General features: G+C 35.6%; 1 protein-coding gene across 31 annotated transcripts in view; it reads left to right on the forward strand.

The window, feature by feature from the left end:
• HDAC9 (histone deacetylase 9) overlaps nucleotides 1-24744 on the forward strand; it is a 1020499-nt gene that overhangs the window by 966028 nt on the left and 29727 nt on the right. For all 31 annotated transcript variants that reach the window (XM_049093664.1, XM_049093655.1, XM_049093656.1 and 28 more), the window contains one exon: nucleotides 8398-8482. In XM_049093664.1, coding sequence (XP_048949621.1) covers nucleotides 8398-8482 — 85 coding nt within the window. The remainder of the gene's footprint in view (nucleotides 1-8397; nucleotides 8483-24744) is intronic.

The following is a 24744-nucleotide window of genomic DNA, read 5'->3' on the forward strand; positions in this document are numbered from 1 at the left end:
GAACAAGCTGTATTTGGGAGCATAAAGTGAATTCCAATAAATTTCAACTAATTGAATTCATACAGAGTATAACCTCTTACTACAGTGAATTAAACCAGAATCAGTTACATAACACAAGCAAATGGAAAGACATTCCATGTTTATGGATACCTGATATTGTTAAAATGCCCATACTTCACAAACTGATCAACATAATCAGTGCAATCCCCATCAGAATTCCAGTGGCGGGACTGGGTGGCTCAGTGGTTAAGCGTCTGCCTTTGGCTCACGATGTGATCCTGGGATCCAGAATTGAATCAAGTCCCTCATCGGGCTCCCTGTGGGGAGCCTGCTTCTCCCTTTGCCTCTCTCTCTCTCTCTCTCTCTCTCTGTCTTTCATGAATAGATAATAAGTAGGTCTTTAAAAAAATTCCAGTGGCATTTTTTATAGAACAAAAAATTTTAATTCCTATTAAACTACAAAAGACCGCAATAAATCAATCTTGAGAAAGAAGAACAAAGATGGAGTCTTTATACCTCCTAATTTCAAAATACACAGCTTTAGTAATTCAAACGAAATGACAATGCCATGAAGACAGACTTGTAGACTAAGGGAACAGAATAGAAAGCACTATGTGGTCAACTAACTGATCTTCAACAAAGGTCCCAAGAATACATAATGGAGAAAGGATAGTCACTTGAACAAACGGTGTTGGAAAAACTGGATATCCACTTATAAAAGAGTGAACCTGGACTCATATCTGCATTATACACAAACATAAACTCAAGATGTATTAAGATTTTTTTTTAATTTTTATTTATTTATGATAGTCACAGAGAGAGAGAGAGGCAGAGACACAGGCAGAGGGAGAAGCAGGCTCCATGCACCAGGAGCCCGACATGGGATTCGATCCTGGGTCTCCAGGATTGCACCCTCGGCCAAAGGCAGGCGCTAAACCGCTGCGCCACCCAGGGATCCCCTGTATTAAAATTTAAATGTAATACCCAAAACTGTAAAACTCCTAAAAGAAACCAGGAAAGGTTTCATGACATTGGTCTTGGCAGTGATTTCAGAAATATGACACCAAAAGCACTGGCAATAAAACCAAGAATAAACAAGTAGGACTACATCAAATTTAAAAACTGTACAGCAAAAGAAACAATCAACAGAGTGTAGGACACCTGGGTGGCTCAGTGGTTAAGCATCTGCCTTTGGCTTTAGTCATGATCCAGGGATTCTGGGATTGAGTCCCACACTGTGCTCCCCGTAGGGAGCCTGCTTCTCCCTCTGCCTATGTCTCAGCCTCTCTGTGTCTCTCATGAATAAGTAAGTAAAATCTTAAAAAAAAATCAACATAGTGAAAAGGTAATCTATGGAAGTGGAGAAAATATTTTCAAGCATATATCTGATAAGATGTTCATTTCTAAAATATATAAAAACTCTTAACAGCTGAGTAGTAAAATATAGTAATAGCCTGATTTAAAAAATGGGCTAAGGACTTGAACAAAAATTTCTCCAAAGAATAAAGTGGCCACAAAGTATATGAGAAAATGCTTAATGTCACTAATAATCAATAAATGCAAGTCAGAACCACAGTGAAATATCACCTTTCATCTGTCAGTATGTCAGTGTGATTATCAAAAATGCCAAAGATGAGTGTTGGCAATTATGTGGATACATTGGAAACTTGCATGTTGTTGGTAGGAATGCAAACTGGTACAACTTCTCTGGAAAACAGTATATAGGACTCTCAAAAAATTAAATATGGAACTGCCTTATGATACAGCAATCTTACTTTTCGACATTTAACCAAAAGAATCAAGATTAAGATCTTGAAGACATATTAGCACTCCCATGATCATCGCAGCACTATTTACCAAGGACAACATGTGGACACAAGCTAAATGTTCACTGACAGATGAATGAATAAAAAATGTGGTGTATCCATACAGTGGAATACTATTCAGCTATTAAGAGGAAAGAGGGATCCCTGGGTGGCGCAGCGGTTTAGCGCCTGCCTTTGGCCCAGGGCGCGATCCTGGAGACCCAGGATCGAATCCCACATCAGGCTCCCGGTGCATGGAGCCTGCTTCTCTCTCTGCCTATGTCTCTGCCTCTCTCTCTCTCTCTCTGTGACTATCATAAATAAAAAAAAAAAAGTCTTTAAAAAAAAAAATAAGAGGAAAGAAATTTTGCAATATGTGAAACATGAATGAACCTTGAAGGTATTATGCTAAATGGAATAATCCAGTTGCAGAAAGACAAATACTGCATGATTCCACTTACATGGGGTTTCTAGAATAATCAAATTCATAGAATCAAAAAGTGGAATGGTGGTTGTCAAGGGCTAGAGGGAAATAGAAATGAGGAGTTACTAATCAATGGGCATAAAGTTTCAGTTAAGCAAGATGAATAAGCTCTAGTGATCTGCTCTATGACATTATGCCTATAGTCAATAATGTACACATAAAAATTTGTTAAGTGGTTAGATCTCATGTTAAGTGTTTTTGCTATGGTAAAATAAAATAAAAGTAAGATACCAATGATGTAAAATAAAATGAAGTATAAAAACAAAAGTAAAAACCCTTATATAATTTGAAATTCAAAACAGAAGTCTCATTTATTCGTAAATTTCAAAATACAGTATCTCATGAACCAAATAAATAACAATAAAAATTCAAAAATATTTTGAGTTGAATGATTGTGAAAATCTGAGACATTAAAATTTGTGTTATGTATATAAAAGTGAATTGGGGGAAATATAAAGCTCTTAAATGTATATTAGAATGAAGTTTAAAATTAAAGATAGAAGCATACAACTGAAGAAGTCAAAAAAATCAAAGCAATAAATTAAACATGAAGTAAGCAAAACAAATATAAAGAGAAGAAATAATGAAATAAAAAACAAACATACGATTTTTAAAAGTCAAGTTTAGTGCTTTGAAATAATTAACAAAATCGACAGAAGCTTAGCAAGACTGACTAAGAAAGGTTATGCATTACTAGTACTCAAAATGAAAAGGGGAACTTTACCACAAATTTTAGTGTGTGGATTACAAGAGAGTATTAAAAATGTTTATGTTAGAATAATTTGAAATTTTATTTGAAATGGAAAATTTCTTATAAAAATACAACCTTGGGACGCCTGGGTGGCTCAGCTGTTGAGTGTTAGTTTTTGTCTTAGGGCATGATACCAGGGTCCGGGTTCGAGTCCCACATCGGGCTTCTTGTGGGGAGCTGCTTCTCCCTCTTCCTATGTCTCTGCCTCTCTCTCTGTGTGTCTCTCATGAATAAATAAATAAAATCTTAAAAAAAAATACAACCTTACAGAAACAGAATCAAGAAATTTGAGAAGGGAAAACTGATTGGGAAGTCATCAGAGATGAAGAAAAACCATGGAAGACTCGTAATTATAGGAAACAAACTGAGTGTTGCTGGAGGAGAGGTGGGAGGGCAGATGGGGTAATTGACAGATAGACATTAAGGAGGGCATGTGGTGAACATTGGGTGTTACATGCAACCGGTGAATTATTGAACACTACATCTAAAACTAATGATGTCGTATATGTTGGCTAATTGAATTTAAATTTTAAAAAAATAGAAAATTTAAATGCCACTATAATTAACAAAATTGAATCTTGAATGCCAAATTTACCAAGAGAAAATACTAGACCGATATAGCTTCATCAGTGATTTCTATAATTTATACTGTTTTAGAGTAAAAGGAGGGAGGTAGTGGAAAGAACTCTTCATAGATGATTTTTTGAGTATATGGTACCTCAAAACTTAAAAGAACATTATAAGAAGGGAATATTATAGGAAAATCATGCTCATAAGCATAGCAGTTAAAACACAAAACAAAATATTAGCCATTCATCAAAATCTTAAAAACCCGTAACAAAATTGTATTTAACCCAGGAACATAATATATTAACATTCCAAAATAAGATTGCGCCTGGATGGCTCAGATGGTTAAGCATCTTCCTTCCACTCATGTCATGATCTCCAGGTCCTGGGAGCAAGCCCTTGTTGGGCTCCCTGCTCAGTGAGGGGGTCTGCTTTTCCCTCTCACTCTGCCTCTCCCCCCTAATCCGTATGTTCCCCATTCTCTCTCTCTCTCAAATGAATAAATAAAATCTTTTTTAAAATTCCAAAATAAGTAATTATAATTGCTACATTAAGAGAATAATGAAGAAATATGACCATTTTAATAGATGCTTAAAAATCAGTGGATAAATTAAATACCCAATTATGTTAACTACTTTTGGCAAACTGGGAATAAAAGGAAAATTTATTAACTTGATAAAGGGTATCTATAAACATCCTACAGTATGCATCAGATCTAAGTGTGAAATATGGGAATTTTTCTTTGAAATCAAAAACAAGACAAAGACGCTCACTTTTACTGCTTCATTTTAACATTAATGGTGGTCCTAGACTGTGCAATAGGGTAAGAAAAAAAGTAAAAAGTTTGGAGAGAAATAAATCTCTCATTTTTCACAGATGATATAATTGTGTGTGTAGAAAGTATACAAAATTATTCATACATACATATATATAAATACGTATTACTGGAATTAATAACCAAGTTTAAAGTGATCAATTTAAAAATCAGTTAAAGTTCAGATCATTTAAAACTTCAATTACTATCAATTATATTGATTTAAAAATGAATTATCACTGTTGTTCTTCCTAATCTTTAACCCTAAACCATGCCCTGACTGTAGCAGGCAACCAAGAGAACCTGTTCCACTTAGGTGTGTTAGCTCTGAAGTCCTAAATAAAGGCAACCTCTTCATGCTTCCTTCAATTAATCTTTCCTTCATTCACTCAACAGTTTTTTAAATGCTCACCATATACCAGGCTCTGTCTTTGCCTTTAAATGGCTCAAAACAAAGTAGAAAGTTATAGACATGGCTTACTACAGTGATGTGTAGAGTAAAAAAGAATATTTGTATGGAAAGGAAGCACAAAGATGGGAGCAATTTGCTCTATCAAAGAATTTTAGAAAAGATTTCACAGAGCAGGCAATGTTCGTGTTGGTCTTGGATGATTTAGAAAGGTTTCACCAATTCAAATAAGGATAGAGAAAAATCAGATTTAGAAGATACAGAATAAATAAAGGCATAAAAGTGTGAAAATACTTGGTATATTTGGGAAACATAAAAGCTAACGAGAATAGCCAGTAGATCCTTTGCTTGGTTAATGTATACATTTACCCTCAGTACCTATTTGCAAAATCTCTAGCTTTTTTTCTGTTCTGTTCTTAATATGAAAATAGTAAAGTTGACTTTCATGTCTCATGAGTACAGAGTAAGTTTTACAACTCTTACTCAAGAGCTTCTCCAAGGATACACTTGCCTATTTCTATAAATGCATTTAGCTGACAATGACTTTTGATTATTTAAATGATCTGATTTTAAAGAATCTGAAAATTACTTATTTGCAACATGATGATGGCCACAATTTTTATGGTGTTTTAAAATAGCTGTATGCTTAGAAATTATGATATGTGAAACTTAGCAAACATCTGAATTACATCAATATGGTATTGCCACTTTGTGTAAAAAGTATAGAAAAATAAGTTTCCCTGTCACTGAGTCAGAAAATATGTACTAAAGGAGTTCTATAAGTAATGATTGCATTTACATTTTAGATCTAATAAGGGTGGATGAGGACCTATTGTGTCAAGAGGTTGTATTAAAATTATCTAGTGTATCTTATTGCTCTGTGATAATTATTATTACTTGAGGGAATTGCTCAGCAATGGTAGCATGATGGGTGTGTGATATTTCCTATGTCTGCATCTGCTTTATCTTCACATAAGCTTTATATACAAAAGTACTCTGATTTGCGTAAATTACGTCTTTTTCTTTGAATAACTAACATTGATTAGCCTCAATACATCTTATCAGCTGAACTAAATATATAACAGCTTTACTGCATATTCTTAGGTTTTGCCCCAAATGTAAGAAAAGGACTATTCATTTAATATTATTTCATTACAGCTAGTTATTAGATTACTAATAACGACCAATACTCATAAATATTTCTTAAATAGCTGCTTCACTCAAATGTTTTTAGGGCTTTTAATTGTGAGTGATTAAGTCAACAAACACTCTAGAAAAGACAACTCAATTCTCTGATCCCTCTATACAAGATTTTAATTTTATGAAAACAGACTCTAAAGGCCATTTGCCTTCTTGCCAATTCAGAGTATTACCTATTACCTTCTTGCAGAGCTACCCAAGAAAAAATAAAGAACCTACATTGAGGACTTTCTGAATTCATCTCTGTCTGTGTGTATACCCTCAAAATGAAGCAAATTGGGGCAATTTATTGAAGTTTAAATCCTCTAAATGGTGTTCACCTAAAACATGCAGGGAAATGGTTTGGGAAGCTTAAATTATCAGTGTAATTGCTTTAATTCTCTAGGTTGCTTTTATAACTAGATACAACTTTATCATTTCTAACTGACAATTCCAAACTGGAGGTTAAGGGTTGTTTGTATTTTTATCCTCAATACCCTGAATCATATTTACATTCTATATAACCCAGGTCTTAAAAATAGCTCACAAACCTCAATGCAAGAGAGTTCCAGAAGTGAGGTTTTTACATTAATGATCTGCCTGTAGTTTTCTTTCCAGTAGCCAGCACCTTTCAATTTCTTAGCATTTTTACTCTAATGTCCCAGGAAAGCTTTTGAAGAGCTAAATATGCTGAAATCACCTCATTCTTTTGTTCTTAGGTATTTGAATATTGAGTGATGTTTCAACGCATTTTATTAGTAAAATCTACTTGATTTCTATTAAAAATTTTCTCTAATCTCTGAGACCAAAGTGAAAGGAAAGAGTATTTATAAGCAAGGTAACTCAACCTTAATCTTGAGTAAGTTTTCCAAGTAACCTTTTGCCTATGATTCACTAGTTCCTCTGAGTTAGGAGTGTGTTACTAGGATAACATATTCTTGGAGATACTCTCTGAAATACCAACTTTTTAAAAGATGATTTTAACAAATTTTAAGAATTTGAGACTATAGAACCATTTCACTGACTCCCTCTCTCTCTCTCTCTCTCTCTCTCTCTCTAAACTGTATTGCAAATAACCTTTTGATGTTTTAAAGATTTTTCTTTGGCAGCTAAGAAAAACACTCTTGAAAGTTGTATTTAGTGAATTTACCCATGTATAAATATCCCTAAGCTAGTCGGTTATCCTATGGCATCTGGAAGAAAGGTGCTATTGTTTTAGATTCCATGATTGAAGTATAGAATAATCAATTCAGAGAGACCCTGGGGGGAAGATTCACTCACATATGCTGTGGAAACTTGGAATTCCTGAGTTTTTAGGTTTTTTTCTACAGATAAAGAGACATAGATGAGTTTATGTTTCAGTACAATGTCTAGTGACATCGGTTACTTTTCGTGCCATATTGACCATCAGTTTGAATTTGAGACTATTAACTTTAAATTTTCTAAGAAAACTCTATTTTTGTTAATGTCTTTGTTACTATTATTTTCCTTGCTTTCTGGGTCACAATAGTTAGCTATTTTGTTTGCAAGTGGTCTGGCTCCACAGTTTCTGCTGCCGTACACCAAGCTACATCATCAAGGTATTCCCAGGATGCATCATCAGATTTAGTTCTGCCAAAACACTCCATAAATTATTTAAAGTTCCTCTTCATTTCTTGCAAAGCAGCATTTGCTAAGCTTATCCATGAAAATCAGTGTAATTCCAGAAGATCATGATAGATTTGCAAGACAGGAATTTGTCCTGTGCTTCTACATGGACATCTGCATAGTTATGAATACAGTAGAAGTTAAATGAAAATGCACAGTTACTTCCCCTTAAAAATGCACAGTTATTTTAGCTTTGGTCTTTTTTGAACATTTCCTCTATCATTTATTGAATAGCCGTTGAATAAGAGCAGCTGTGTCTCATGGCTTTCTATTGTCTTGTGAAGTGTCCAGAAGTGTGAGGTGGTTCATTGTAAAAACACTCCAAAAGTCTGGATAATAGACTGCTCAGTTTCTGTCTACTGCAGCTTCCCTGAGGTTCTGTTTGCAGGGCCCAGCTGCATATACAGACATGATGGAATTTGGTTTGTGAAGAACTTACAAAAATGACACAAATAACTCAGATTTTTAATGAATAATACACAGACATGCACCTGCTTCAGGGACTTCACAGATTAGTTTTGTGACCAATAGAAAAGCCCCTTGGAATTCAATTACACGGCTGCAAAACAGAAAATAAAACTGGCTACACTATTATAACTACTATCAGCAAAATGAAAATATTAACTAGTTCTTGGAGAAAGCTTTTTTTTTTTTTTTTGGTTGTTTTGGTTTCCTTTGGCTTCTGTCAGACTTACTATAAAGTCATAATATTCTGCTCATTATTATCTACTGTTCTTGCAGCTGGAACCCCTTGCCGAAGATATTCTCCACCAAACACCGAATATGAATGCTGTTATTTCTTTACAGAAGATCATTGAAATTCAAAGTATGTCTTTAAAGTTTTTTTTTTAATTTCTAATCAGGTAAAACTAATTAAACTTATACTGAAAATGAAAGCACATGAAAAACATATATTCCATATTTCAAAAAAATAGTCCATATTTCAAAGATTTTCAGAGAATGTAAACATTCAAATACTGGGGACCAAAACCTCTGAAAAAAGACTGAGATAAAGGAACTGACAGATGAAGAAGGCGAGACTGGAGAAGATTTTATAAGCTTGGGTACAAAATCCTGTCATTACAGTAACTGCTCATTTCCACTGAAAGTAAATTAAGAGGCTCTATTATATGTTATTCTAGATCTCAAGAAGAGGAATCTTGAAGTGATCTTTGATAGCCTTCTCATATTCTAATACCTCCTTTAGGTCATTAATAGTATAAAAATATCTAGTTTTATATATATTATTTTCTTTTATTCTGAGCATTCTTTTGCCATTATACACAGGTTATTAAAAGTTATTATTATATATATTCTGATCATATCACTTTCAATAAATATTCTTGAATACTTATGACATGTTGATAGAAGATAACTTGATAAGTTATCAAGTTATAAAGAAGAATAAGGTAGTTTCTGGCACCAAAGAGTTATGGTCCAGTGAGTGAGAGACACTTAAATAGATCCTTCCAGTGCAGGGCCATGAGGAGCACTGAGCTCATGGAGAAAGAGCATCCTCTTTCTTAATTCCTTTTCAGCTGGGTTGAGAGATGCTAGAGTGAGGAATGTTCAAGGAAGGCTTCTTGGCAATGTTAGGGCCAGAGCTTGTTCTTAAGGACTGAACAGGATTTTGGCCAGATGAAGAGTGAATGTTTGGAAGAGAATAACTGAAGCAAAGATCTCAATTTTTGCATAGGTGTGAAAAAGCATAGTTTGTGTGTATCTTCAGAAACTGTACTTTGCCTTTTATATTAGATCTAATTTCCTAGTAAGGACTTTCTACTGCATGGCTTTCTTCCTTTTACTTACCACTGATGTTTTCAAGTGATTTTTGTAGTCTACTATAGGCAAACAAACCTGTTTGACTCTTGAAAAAGGCTCATTCTATCAAAATTTGCTGTATAACAATTCTACCACTATGGATTGTGAATATTAGTCTTCTGTTCCAAAATGCATTTCATAGTACCCAACACTGACCACTTACTGCATTTAAAATTCCATTTCCTTCTAAACTACTGAGGATTGCATCCAGCATTTGTAAATCCAATACTTCCACAAACTCTCAGCAATAACATGTGGATTTTAATTAGTAGCATTTTTCTATTATTTTTTTCTATTATTTGAGAGGTTTTTGTTGTGTGTTTTATGGTCTGTTAATTTTGGTTCCTTAGATGATAACCATCAGGAGGACGAGAATCACATCTTTTCATCCCTGCAGATGCCTGTAGAAAGGGTTAGCAGCAGGGGAGAGATTTGAAGTGCATGTGAGCCTGGAAATTGAGGGTAGGCAGATTTAAGTAGGTAGGATTTGATCTTTAAGGCTCTAGGGAACAAAAATTTGGTTTGCATCAAAGGGAGCTTCTGAAGAGGACTTCCTCTTTCTTAGTCATGGACATATGATGTAGTAGGCATTGTTGTTGGCTACTCAGCAGTAGTACCTTCCTCACTTCCACTCAAAAGAAGCCTGGTTTTAGTCATGAGTCCTTGCCACCAGATGCCATGCAACTCAGGGGAAGATGAATTTATGCCCAGCTCCAGAGAAGCTGTTGATAGTCTAAGGCTAGTCAACCCACTTAACAGTGGTTAGTTAAGGAGTGGGTACATGATCCAATTTTGGCCAATGAGAATCAGAGGTGGCTTCATGGGTGTTCAGCCTGTGTGGTCACATAGGCCTCACACTTAGAATGGCCTTCTGCATGGTTTAATGCTCTTATTATTGCTGCCTTTAAATTCTTACTAAGTTTTGAACAAAGGACCCACATTTATTTTTGCACTGAACCCTGCAAATTATGCAGCCAGTCCTGATAAGACTCAGAATATTAGTGATGTGAAAAGATATTTGCCAAGAAAGACTAATACTAACATGACCACAGGGAGAACTAAGGTTGTGGTTGAGAAGAACTAAATGGTGAGTTGAGGTAAAGGGAAAGACAAATCAAGATGAGAGTGATCTCTTGTCATTTGGGACATAGAGTAGAAATCAGTACAAAGAAAGTTGTTTCAGACTGTTGCTTTGACACTATGTGGTACATTTTTATGTAGTTCTGTGAATTGTGTGTCTTTTGGGGGTATTTAATTGTATGTCTTTAGAGCCACTCTTCCAGACTACAGAAACAGAAAGGGGCTGCATAAGGCCCATAAGGCAATAAAATAAAGTGGGTGTTTCCGAGTAACAAACCATATAATGGCTTGATAAATTAAAATTATGGGCTTCTAGGTTAGCAAACAATGTTAGATTTCCTTACAAACTATAAAATTGTACTCTTATTTTTCTCTGTTTTATAACCTACTCTTCCATTTCAAGTGCTCTTATAGGACTCCAGGTGCTTGACTGGGCTCCCTATTTCCCCTTTGGTGGGGAAAGTAGTCAGGACTCGCCACATAATTTGTGGATCCCAGTGCAAGATGAAAATGTATGAATGCTTCCATGTTAAAAAATTATCATAATTCAAGAAGGTGACCACAGAGCATTGAATCAAACATGGGGACTCTTCTGTGCATGGGTGTCCTTTGCAACTACACAGGTTGCCTTTAAGGTAGCCTTTGTTTAAGAAATCCTCCTCACATATGTCTCTGAGCATCACACAGGTGCCTCCTTTTAACTTTGGGAAGAGTTTGAATTTCAGCCTACCTCCTAGTATAGGTTGTAAAGGATTTCTTTTGTGCTACAGTTTGGGACTACAGTATCAGAAAACTATGTAAATGTTAAGAAGCAGGATTTGTAGCATGTGGGAAACATTCAGGCAAGTTCCTAGATAGCCTTGTCCTGAGGCAGACAGCAAGGTGCTGACAGGCCTTATGTGAGTTTTTCTTTGAGAACTGAGCCCCCCAGCTGAGGATATGCAGGTGCTGGAGGCTGTGATTAGCATTGGCCCTTTGCCTGGCCACATGTATGAGAATATTTGGCAGCACGACCATCCTGGTTGTCCTGTCCTTCTTTATGTTACTCATTTAACTGAGAAGAAAAGACCTTACAAGGTGACACAGCAGGGCAACCATTCCTCCTGACAGGTAATAAAGAACCCTCCTAACTCTCAAGATGGTGGATGTATATGAAGATCAACCATTTTTGAGATGACAAAAGAGATGGTCAAGAAGCTTTGTTTGCGCATGCAGTTCACTCGGCTGACAAGTGTTTTGCTTCATCCCTCTTTAAGTTTTCTAGACTTAGCTCAGATGTTATCTCTTTTGGGAAGTCATGTATCCCTTCACTGTTACTCTAGATTTAGTACATTTCCTGTGTGTTTTCATAGTAGGGATTGTTTTTGCTGATGTTGGTTTTAATCACTGAATCCTTTGCACAGTGTCTGGCACATAGTAGGCATTGTGCCAAAGTTTACTGAATGAATGAATCAGCTGATCTGTCAATATTTGCCACATTTTTTAAAAATTTTTATTTGTTTATGATAGTCACACACAGAGAGAGAGAGAGAGAGAGAGAGAGAGGCAGAGACATAGGCAGAGGGAGAAGCAGGCTCCATGCCCCGGGAGCCCGACGTGGGATTCAATCCCGGACCTCCAGCATCGCGCCCTGGACCAAAGGCACCCGCTGTGCCACCCAGGGATCCCCACAATTTTTTTCTTAGCCCAGGTTGTTTTTTGCTTTGTTTTGTTTTTGTTTTTAACTATCTAAGGTAATTATACTCCTTGGTTAACCCGTGCAGACAAGAGATTAAAAAGAATGGGAAAAAATATACATGAGCTCTTTTCTTCTATCTTCCATACCCCATAATGATGAATCATTTCTAACTTAGAAAGAACGTGAATTACTTGTGAGATACCATTTCCATCACTAATCTTTGAAGTGCCAATTCTCAGAGTTGAAACTAATTGTCAGCTGGTGGCTGTAATCACCAAGTGATGCCAAGTAAGTCAGCCCAGAGAAGGATAAATGATCCTCATATGTATGTTTCCTTTCTGAAAACCTATCGCAACAACTTACAGAGTCTTTTGCATTCTTCATTTCTTCTTTTGCATTACAAGGTGAGAAAGGTTTCCAAATGCCATTTTTTCACACCAGTCCTTGCCCATAACATTTTCACTGATTTTGAAGGGAGGAACCATGAAGTGAGTTTTCCATAAAACTAAATTCATGTAGTTTGAAGACTGTAATTTTAAGCTCTAAAACATATAATGAATGATATTGATATTGATCTGTGAAACCCCAAAATATGAAAACCACAAGTATAGAGCCATGGTTTCCTTTTATTTATTTAAATTTTTAGTAAGAAGAGTACTCCTTTTAAGTGTCAACCAATTTTGTAGACCTCCTGCATGATAATAGTGATAATCATAGTATCTTTTGATTTGCGGATCAAGAAAAATATATATGTACACAAAGATTTGAGGATTCTTTAAAAATTTTGCTGCAATCCTCCAGTGGTTTGTAGCTGATAAGTTGAAAAACACTAGTGTAGAGGATTTAAAAATGACAGGAACTCCAATATAATCCTCTCTGCCACTCACAAGCCATGATGATGAGTAAGCCAGTTAATTTTTCTGAGAAATTTCAATATGGCATATCACCATACTACTTCACTAAGTTGGATCTACTGTGACAACAAAATGGGAAATAAGAAGCAGGATCATAAGAAAAACTGGCTAGTATTTTCCCCCTTCACCTCCATTCTCATCTTTTCCCCACTCTAGGGATTCTTCTCTTGTTTAGTGGATTGGAGTCTTAAAATTTCTTATCATGCCAATCACAGCAAAATGGTTACATAGGCCAGAATGAAGAAGGGACAGTATTTGTCATTTATGTTTTTGTCAAACAACATCTATGTTTTCTACACATAAAATTTGTCAGGATAGCTAAATCTCTATTTATTAAAACACACATACACACAGAGTTATTTAGGGCAATGAGAAATGAATTTGGGATCTTCTGAATTAATCCAGTTTCTGAGGCCAGTATGAAGATGGATATGATTTTCTCATTCCAGGAGAATATACCATGTAACCAGATAATTAACTTAGGTAGTCAGTATCCACTATTTCAAGTACCACAATGAAATAAGAAGTAACAAATGATTTTACAAGCAAACCAAAGGCAAGCTAATTTTGTTGACTTCACTTCTACTCTATTTCCAATGGAGATAACTAGCTGGTAAAATACAAACACTTTTTTTTTTAAAGATTTTTTTTTTAAAAATTCATTCATGAGAGACACACACAGAGAGGCAGAGACATAGAGGGAGACGTAGGTTCATCACAGGAAGCCTTATGCAGGTCTCAATACCCAGACCTGGGATCATGCCCTGAGCAAAAGACAGATGCTCAACTGCTGAGCCACCCAGGTGTCCCAATATACAAACACTTTTGATGTACCAGGTGGATAATCGAAGGAGTGCTATTCAGTTCTCTTGGCATTTAAGAGATCTAGATAGTAATTAATGAAACAAAGCTCTTAAAGTAAGGTAAGACTTGTTCTAAAGAAACAACCATTGTTTTCCTTTAAGCGAAATGCCATTCTCAGCCATCTCCTCTTATCAGCCTAATACCTTTTATCTACTCCCTTATCAAGGAGAAGAGACATTCACATCAGACAAATCAGGAGAAAATCCAGATTGTTTCTAAACTGAAAGGAATCTGAGGGAATCCCTGGGTGGCTCAGTGGTTTAGCACCTGCGTTTGGCCCAAGGCATGATCCTGGAGTCTCGGGATCAAGTCCCGCACTGGGCTCCCTGCACGGAGCCTGCTTCTCCCTCTGCCTGTGTCTCTGCCTCTCTCTGCCTCTCTGTGTCATGAATAAATAAATAAAATCTTAAAAAAAAAAAAAAAGGAATTTGTTTACATCTCTTGTGAGGGAACTGTCCAATATATTGACCTCATGGGGCTATGCACACCGATTAGAGTTGTTCCCCAGATTGCAACATGCATGCACAAATCATCTTAAAAGCTTTACTAGCTTCTTAACTCCACACCCAAATCCTAAACTACACTCCATTTTCTTCTCTCTTTTTTTCCTTATTTTATTTTGCTTTTCTACCTTTTTTTTTTTTTTCTTATCTCTTTCTCTTTTCCTCTCTCCTCCATCACCATCCTATTGAGATCCAGGGGAGAAGAATAAGAGATACCCACAATATTGGAAAGGAAGTTTTAACTCAAGGATTTGGGGGATCCATTTCAGTCAGAGAAAGAACTTGGTCAAATCTGCATTTCAAAAGATTATTACGTCTGCAGTAGGGACCGGAGAGTTAGTATGGCTTATTGTCAGATGTGAGCAGTTTAATTCAGAAGTAGAATTGACTTGGTATGTTAATTAATTGTCATGGGGAGGATTAACAATTTCTAGGTTTCAGATTTAGACAACTGAGTAGATGATGTTGTCACCTGTGATAGGGAACAGTGCAGGTAAAAAATGGTTTGAAGAGAAAGATGAAAAATATTATACTTAAGAAGAAGAAAATTGGGGTGCCTGGCTGGCTCAGTCAGTAGAGCATGAGACTCTTGATCATGGAGTTGTGAGTTTGAGCCCCATGTCAGGCGTAGAGTTTACCTAAAAAAGGAGAGGAATAAGAAGAACTTCTGCTGATTAAATGCTTGAAGTTAGGAGGGAAGGCAACATTATCCTAAATACCAGTTTTCTTACTACAGTGAAGTTATTGGGGGATATTAGATTAAATTATGCACACAATGCAAACCCTGTAAACTGCTAGCAAATAATAAAGTAACAATTGCTGAGTGCTTTCAGTGTGCCAGGCACTGTTCTAAGCATTCATATTACTATAAATTAACTTATTTAATCTTAACAGCCCTATGAAGTAGGTACTATTTTCATTTCCATTTTATGCCAAGTAAACTGAGGCATAGCTAGGTCAATTAACTTCCCCAAAGTTATATAGTTAACAAGTGGGTAAAGGCAACATCATAAATCAAGCAGTCTAGCTTCAGTCTATAGTCTTAGCCAATGTGTCATTCTATCTCACAAATTCATTCATTTTGCCGTTTTTGTGTATACTTTTTCCATTTCTTCAAAAAATGACATGTTTAGAAAAAAATCAATTTAACTGAAGATTTGGAGTTTGGGAAGTTCTGGTTAAATGAGGTTTAGTCAGTTCTATGAGGGCAGTGCCAAATTACAAGGAGCCATGGAGCTATGAATCTACTTTGGAGCCCCTTGTAAACTTGCAAAATACATCTAATCACAGAAAAATGCAAGGATTGGCAGAATTTCAAATCCCTGCCCTGTTGAGTTTAAACCTTGACTGTTGTCAGGTGTGAGCTGCTATTTGTCATAGATTTTTTTGGCTTAGACAGAGGCCTTGACGTTGCAGCCCTGGGCCAGGCAGACCTTCATTGAAGAAAAGCAGCATTAAACATTTTCCCACTATTAACCCCACGAAACCTTGCTTGCATCAAATCCAGGCCAAACTTGTACATGGGGGTCTTTGAAAGTTTATTTTGAACTTCTAATTAACCATTCTCCTAAAATGTTGAGACCGATTATTGTTTGGTGGCACACTAATACTAGAATGTACCAAAACTGAAAGGAAAATTTGCTATCTGCTTAGAGTTTTAACCTGCCTGGGTTTTTTTTATTCCAACTGCATCTGTAATTATGAGTTTTGTTTCACTTGAGTTCTACTAAAGCAAAACTAATCAAACCACAAGAATAAATAGAACTATGCATGTTTCCGGAATTGAACACTCTTTAAGAAGAATGCATTGTGATTGTACACTCAGCTGTTAGCACCCGGATGAGCTTCACACACACACACATTTGATACTATTCACTGAGATAAGGTGTGTTAGAAAGTCAAGTACAGGAGAAGATCGTTTGCTAAATTTTTATATATTATGTCTAGTCCTTACACAACTCTGTAATGAATAGTTTCCTCATCTTGTTCATTAATAAATTGAGGCTTAACAAGTGTTAAGTGTTAGGTATCTTGTTGAAGGTCTTTCGACCAGTAAGCAATAAAACCAAGATTTGAATTCGGATCTGACTGTGCTATCAAAGCCCACTTTCTTTCTGTTAAAGCATATGACCTTCCTGTTCTCTTTTCACAGGTAAGAACAAAGTTTCACCACATTTCCTATCCCCAGGTATCTTAGGATACACACTAGACCAGACCTCCCTTGAAATATAATAGGTTCTGTATACATTTAAACAGACTATTTTAATACATTATCAGGCTTGCTAGAATGTAAGGGAATAGGAGAAAAAAAGAAATAAGCTAAAATTTAATATAGAGTAAGTAACACAAACAGGGAGAAATCCATGGGTCAAATGACAAGAAAGCCTAAGGTCTGCACTAAAGTTGGGGATATATATTTGATGGGTTTCAAAGAGTTTTTATCTTGGTCTACTAGTTCTGAGGAAGCAAATGCAGTTTCATTCTGGAGGAAAAGTATCCCTAATTTGGACCCTAGTATATACAGAGATAGAAGTCAACAAAATATGAATTCAAAATATATATATATAAACATATTATCAACAAAATATGAATTCAAAAAATATATATAAACATATTTAAATAAATGGATGAAATCAATTACCAAAGGGCACAAATCACTAGAGAAAGTCAGCAAAAAAGAGAAACAAGAGAATAATAAGCCTTATTTATGGGGTTAAAATGGAGGAAGGGCACTATTTTCAAGTAATAATAATGGATTAAATATACTAGTGTATTTTCACTCCTCCATGGAACTCCAAAGAAAGAGGGTTTTTGTTTTGTTTTGTTTTTCAGACATACACAGATAGAGATAAAGAATAAAAGAGGAATAATAGGAACCTGGAGAGCAGATGACCATCTGTTACTGTCTTAGCAGACCTGGGGAAAAAAATCCTAAACCAATCTCCGCCAGAGAGTGTTACATCAGACCCATATGCCATAGAATTGTCGACCCGCACACCTAAGACTCTTTATTTCATCATATATTTTTATCATTTCTTTTAATTCATTTTTTTCCTTTCTTCACTACTACATCCATCTTGAAAACAGTAACACTTAAATTCATTTGGCCTTCTATCTTTCAACCTGCCTTAAAAATCTTGCCTTTCTACTTTACCAATCTAATTAAATCTCAACCCTAGATATATTCTACAGAGAACTTTCTCCATCACTGGGCCTAAATAAATAGATCAGCTCATGAACAAACCTTAAACTGTAACTACCAAACTGCTATCTTTGAACTGTTCATTGCCTTCAACATTCAGCTACCTCACTCCAGCTACCTCAGTCCTTCAGTTTACCACCTATTTCTCTTCAAGTCTTCAGGAACAAAGTCTTGAAAATTGTTTCTATCTAGCCATCCCCATTTTCTTAATTCTAATCCCTGTCAGAACCACTCTATTTTGGTAGCAATCTCACTGTGGTCACCAATGGCCTTTCTGCTGCCAAATTTTAAAAGGCAATTTTATTAAACTTTTTATTTTGAAATGATTTTAGATTTAGAGAAAAGCTGTAAGTATAATACAAAGTTCTCATATGACCTTCACCCAGCTTCCCCTGAGGTTGATATCTTATATAACCATAGCACAGTTGCAGAAACTGAGAAATTAATAGTAATACAATTCTGTTAACTAAACTGCAAACTCTCTTTGGAGTTCACCAGTTTTCTTGTTCTATTTTAGGATTCAGTCTATGATTGACCCATTGCATTTAGTTTTTGTGACTCAGTCTTCTCACATCTCTCAGTTCCTGTTTTTCCATGCCTTTTATGACCTTGATTCTTTGAAGAGTTACTGGTCAGTTAGTTTGAAAAATGTCTTTCAGCTTAGTATTCTCTGATGTTTCCTCACAATTAAAGTGAGGATGTGCATTTTGGACAAAATTATCACAGCAGTGATGATGCAGTTGCTTAGTGCTTCAGATCTGTTGTACATAAGGTCAATATGTCTTATTATTGGTGAGGTTAACCTTGATCATTTGATTAAGGAGCTTTCCAATGTGATGTTACCATGTTTCCCTTTGGAGTTAATATATATATATATATGTTGGAAAAATAGTTTGCAATTATGCAAATATCCTGTTTCTCTTCAAACTTTTGTCCACTAATTTTAACAGCCAATGGTAGATCTGACTTGCAAAAATTATTACTCTGGTGTTCCAATACTGATTTTCTATTTTCCTTACTCCTTAGAAGTTATTATTTGGGAATTATTTGTAATAAGGAACTGTCCTTTTTCTTCCTGTTATTTTGTTGCTCAAATTATTCTAGCTCTGGTCATTTGGAGCTCTTTTGGGCTGACTCCTATGTCCCATTGACTTGGTTCTGTCTTTCTGGGAGTACTTTCTTAGTTTCTGATATCACAAGATGTTCCAAGTTCACCTGGGTTTTTCACTATCTGTATTAGTCTGGACCCTCGGAGAGACATAATCTATATAACTAGCAATAACAAATATAAATATAAATAAATACATATTATAAGGCAGTAGTTCATGTAGTTGTAACTAAGGCTGAGGATTCCAAAACCTACAGCTGGCAAGCTACAGACCCAAAAGAGTAGATAGCATCGTTCCAGGCCAAGTTCAAAGACCTGAGAACTAGGAAAATCAGTAGTTTAAGTTCTACTCCGAGGCCAAAGACAAAAGAAGATTGATGTCCCAGCCTGAAGACTGTCAATCAGAGAGAGAGCATTCTCCCTTATTCAGGCCTTCGGCCTACTGAATGAGGCCCAATCACACTGAGGAAGGCAGTTTCCTTTACACTCAGCCTACTGACTCAAGTGGTAGGTCATCCAGAAACACTCTCACAGACATACCAGAATAATGTTTAACTAAATAATGTTTAACCAAATAGTTAAACCAAATGTTCAACTGGACTCTGTGGCTCAGTCAAATTGACAATAAAAATTAACCATCGGAAGTCCACCTCTTGTCAACATAGCATCATACACATCTCCTTAAACCATACTTAATCTCCATTTACAGACAATAACAAGGTTATAGTTCTGCCCAACATGATACAACTTCCTGAGTACAACTGAAAACACACTAAGCATTTCACCAGGAGAATAGCTAGAGTTTTGAGTGATGTTTACTCTTCTCAAATCCCATAACTTAAATACTATTATATAAAATTAACAATAGTTAAATACTATGATTTAAAGCCAATGTATCTTATGTTACATGATAACGGAGAAGGGGGTAGAAGAAAACAAAGATACCTACATACAAGTATATTCATAATAAAATAAGGAGGAAACTCCTCTGACAATTTTACTCCTTGTTACTATAACTAGTCATGTGGCCATAGATGGTATTTATAACTACCTTCTATTACCCATTCTGTATTCCCAATGCCTTCAGGAAGCAACTCAGCTGGTTATGGTACTTTACCTTGTGGAATGATTCAAACCTTCATTCTTGAATTAGTAGTACTACATAAATTAAGTTGTTGTAGTTGCCATTGACCTTAATCACAGGGCATAATGGTACTAAGGTATGCCCTAAGGGATATCGTTGTACTCCACACATTCTCTTCCTTACTTCCATTGTGGAGTAGCAGGCCAATTTTCCTTTATAACCAGAATTAATCATCCCAACCAGCACAGTAATTCCTTTCTTTGCCTATAGATTGATTCAGAGGCAAGAGGAATCCAAAGTGGCAAGGCAGAAGTTTTAACTTCCAATTCAATGGAATAATTGTTGTGTCTCCTGGTAGAAGCTTTCTTCCCTTTGGAACTAAGACTTTCAAGCTAGCAGAGTATAAGGTTTCTGGAACAGAAAGTAATAATGTTGCCAGTGGGTGACTAAGTGTAATATTGAGTGGTGAGACTCCCATGTCCACCCCTTGATTTGTGAACGCGTGAATCCTGGATATGAGAGAAACAGTACCATATATTGGATGATGATATACAGCATATACATCCTTTTAAAGAAACTTGCCCCAGTCCTACAAGATATTACTACCTGGCTTGCACTGAAACTGATCTTCTAAAGGCCATTCCACTATTCTATCAAACCAGTTACTTAGACTCTCCTGTCCATTATGACAAGAATACCTACCTTGTCTTAGGCAATTCAATGCTGCCCCTTACTGCCACCACCTAGGATCCAATTACTCCCACTGTATTTAGGCTTCCCAATTCAGTGACCAAAATTCTCATTGTAAGTTATGGTATACAAAAATGAGCAATCACAAGGCACTTCAGGAATTCCAGGGCCCTCCTCTCCCTCACAAATTTATTTCTCACAGTCATGGTGAAAGGTGTGTCTTCTGGACTTTCTCAGTGTAGATGAGTAGGTTCTAAAGGACAAATACATTCTAACAGTCTCCCTATGTCTTTGAATTCCTTCCTCTTCATTAAACCAAAGAATGTCTGACATTTCTAAATCATTCACCAAGAACCAGCTTTTTGTCCACGTTTTAGCCAATGAAATGGACTGTTGGAGCCATTCCTAACACCCCTGGATGCAACATTAAATGAAGAATCTCTGCTTTTTGAGCCCATCATTCTCTACCTAAATCCTTTTCACACTATATATTCTTCTTCTAAGTGTACAATATGAGTAAGTTATTTCAACCCTCTTTACTTCAGTTTTCTCATCTGTAAAATAAAGAAAATGAAAGATTCACAAGGTGGTTTGAAATTATATGATATAACATATACATTATCATAAGTATGCCATAGGCATTCAGTAAATGCTTCATATCATTTTACTTATCGTTTGTCCCAGACCATAGCTTCATAGTCATCTCTATAAGAATAACTCCAAAATTGTGTATCTTCAGTTCAGACCTCAGATTTGAGTTCCAAATGTTTATTAAAGTGCTAGCTCAGCATCTTCCTTTGATATCACAAAGGCACAACTAGTCGACATGTCCAAAGCCATTGTCATTATTCTTTCCCCAAACCTCAGCCTTTTCCAGGTTTCTTGATCCAAGTAGATGGCATCCTTATCCTTCCAGTTTTGCTAGACAGGAATCTAGGAATTATTTTCATGTTGTTCTTTTCATTACTGTCTGCATCCAACCCATTATCCCATCCTGTTTGTCATGTCCCTTAAACATTTCATTCATCTATCCACTTACTTTTGTTTCCATGGCCACTGTCCCAAATAAGGCTTCCATAGCCTTTCTTCTGGATCATTTCTATATCCTACAAAGTGGTCTACCCACATCCACTCTTGTTTTCTTCATCTATTCTCTAAAGTGATGCCAAGGTAATTTTTTACAAAGTAACATTTAGTCTATGTACCTCCTTGTTTTAAACCAGAGGTCAACAAAGTTTTTCTTTACAATGTAGGATAGTACATATATAAGGCTTTGGGTTGCAGCTGTTTAATTCTTCTATTGTATCAAGGAAGCAGCCATAACCAGTGTGCAATGAACACAGCTGTAGTTCAGTAAAACTTTATTTACCAAAACAGGGTGTGGGACCAATTTGACTTCTGAAAAATGAGAAATCTGAAACAAGTGGTATTTGGATGGAATAACAGACACCAGGCATAAAGGATACCTAAAATTCCAGCCTGGAAGGTGGAGGGAGAAATATTCAACATTGCTGCCACCTGGTAAACCAGGCAAGTGTGCTGTAGTGACAGCTTGTGACATGTATGAAAGCACCAAGCCACCAGAAGGTAGAATTAGGAAAAATGTGGGAAATAAAATGTTAGGGATGGATAAAATATATTCAAGAAATAGAGAAAAAGCAGTCCTGCATGTAGCATTTACTCTGAGTGTTTCTTCTATAGAGGTTTCATCAATTATTGAATGTTGCAACTCCACAACTATTTATTTTGTGGTTAGTTACATATTTTAATTTTGCTATCAATACTATTAGCTGAAAGATGTTCAGAAACAAATGTGCATGTTTAAAAATGTAGTGCTCAATTGCTGTTTCCTAAGAAAGTTGATAATAACCATGTAACTTACACAAAATGTTTGTCAATATTCATCATTCATCATGAGGACATAGTGATATCATGACTGACATGAATCCTGAAGACATAATGCTGCTGAATGAGTAGCAAAGTCCACTTTAAAAGTTAGTATTATTAAAAGAAAAACAAAGCAAAAATAAAAACTAAGGCCAAAGGAGGCTGTTTAACAAGTATAGTTGCAGACTGTGCATTTAAGTATCACTTTATGAAGCATGACTTTTTATTTAGATAAAAAGACCATGCATCTACATGTTTAAAATGAACTTTCAATTTCAAGTGTTCTTTTCAAGCTCCAAAGTGAGGTAATAGCTGTTATGTGTTGAGTTCACTGGAAGAATACTTTTGGTTCAATGATAACAGCATCCTTAGATGTTTTATACATGAAATCAGTTAATTCTAATAATGGTTTGATATTTTTCAATCAATTTATGGAATCAAAGTAGAGCTTTTAGAAATAAATTTGCCAAAAATGAAACAGGGTATTATTGTAGATGCTATTGTAAATTACAGTGAAAATATAACACTGATAATTGAATCATTTGATTTTGCATTAATATGTAAATTTAGATGTTAGTGGAGCATATCTTAATCTGGAAGAGCAGAAATGTATTTGGCATTAGTTATGGAGACCATAAATTCCTTAAATTTTATAAATAACTTAACAAATATAATTATGATTTCAAGAAAATTTTATTTAAAAACTTAAAAAAGCAGGCTCAATATTCTATCAATGGAAATTTAAGCTATTTTTCTCAAAACATAATACCTTTATATAAACACAGGATGAAATACAGGTAAATGAACAGTTACATGAAATACAAAGTTTTTGAAATATAGCTGATATTGATGACAAAGGGAAAAAACCTTTAGCATGGCAGTTCAAAATTTTGTAATCAAAATTTCTTTTTTGGTGCCCATTATCAACCATACTTTAGAAATGTTTAAGATGATTATTCTACATAATACTGAACTATTTTGTAAATAGTTTCTGAAATTTTATTCTATTTTTTCTAATCAGTTAGAATTCATTAACCAAAATATTCAGTAAATGGACCTCTGTGCCCATGTATGAAGAAGTAACTACTATAGGAATTGTCCTTTGATCAAAAATAAAAGAAAACCAAAAAGACATATATATGAGACAATGTTTTTGGACACTGGACAACAGATACTAAAGGCCTCTGATCCTGGCAAGAAACAAATAAGAGGAAAATGAGATCTACAGTTGCTTAAATTTACAACTATGAAGCAATTTCCAGGATTCAGCATAGAGAGAGGGTGAATCCAAATAGAATCCAGTAGTTTTCTGAGTTGAAGATAAAGTAATCAGCGTTTGGGGAGACTCAAGTGACTCAAGAATTTGTGGGTCAGAATGTTTGAGATGAAGTTTTTGCACAAATAGTTCTATCTTTATAGTAGTTTCTTTGAACCTTTGTCTTACTTATTTTACATGCATGAGGTGAAACTCCAGAAGGGTGGGGAACTAACCATTGGTAACCAGTAGGTTAAATAATTCAAGTGGTTCACACAGGACTGGGAATAGTTTACATTCTTACTAGCAAGAGTAGAGAGACCTTGTAATACATAAGGCAATATGTAGAGATATCAAAATGGTTTTTCCTTAGCTTTAGGACTAAATTAGCCTTATGCTAAAACCTATTCTGGAGCCAGTCTAACAAAGAATACAAGCAAACCTCGAAGGGATCACACTGATTGCATGTAATTTAACTATGTGCCCAAATAAAATTCAACATCTTCAAAGAATACAACAAAATTCAATAACCATAAATGTTCAAATGAACAATGTCCAGCCTCCAAATGAAAATTACCAGGCATTCAATAAAATAAGAAAATATGACCTAGAAATATAAGACAAATTAAACAGAAACTGACTCAGAAATTCATGATAGAATTACCAGACAAGAATGTTAGTTATTTCTAATGTGAAAAGGAAAGTTGCAAGCATAATGTGGAAAGAAATGAAAAACCGGGATGCCTGGGGGCTCAATGGTTGAGCAACTGCCTTCGGCTCAGGGTGTGATTCTGGGGTCCTAGGATGGAGTCCTGCATTGGGTTTCCCACAGGGAGCCTGCTTCTCCCTCTGCCTATGTCTCTGCCTCTCTCTCTGTCTTTCATGAATAAATAAAATCTTAAAAAAAGAGAAAAACCTAAAAAACATGAAAATGGAGGATTTAGAGATGAAAAATACAGTATTTGAAATAAAAAATTCTGCACCCTGGAAGGGTTAATGGCA

Source organism: Canis lupus, chromosome 14, assembly GCF_003254725.2.
Source record: "Canis lupus dingo isolate Sandy chromosome 14, ASM325472v2, whole genome shotgun sequence".
Lineage (NCBI taxonomy): Eukaryota > Metazoa > Chordata > Mammalia > Carnivora > Canidae > Canis > Canis lupus.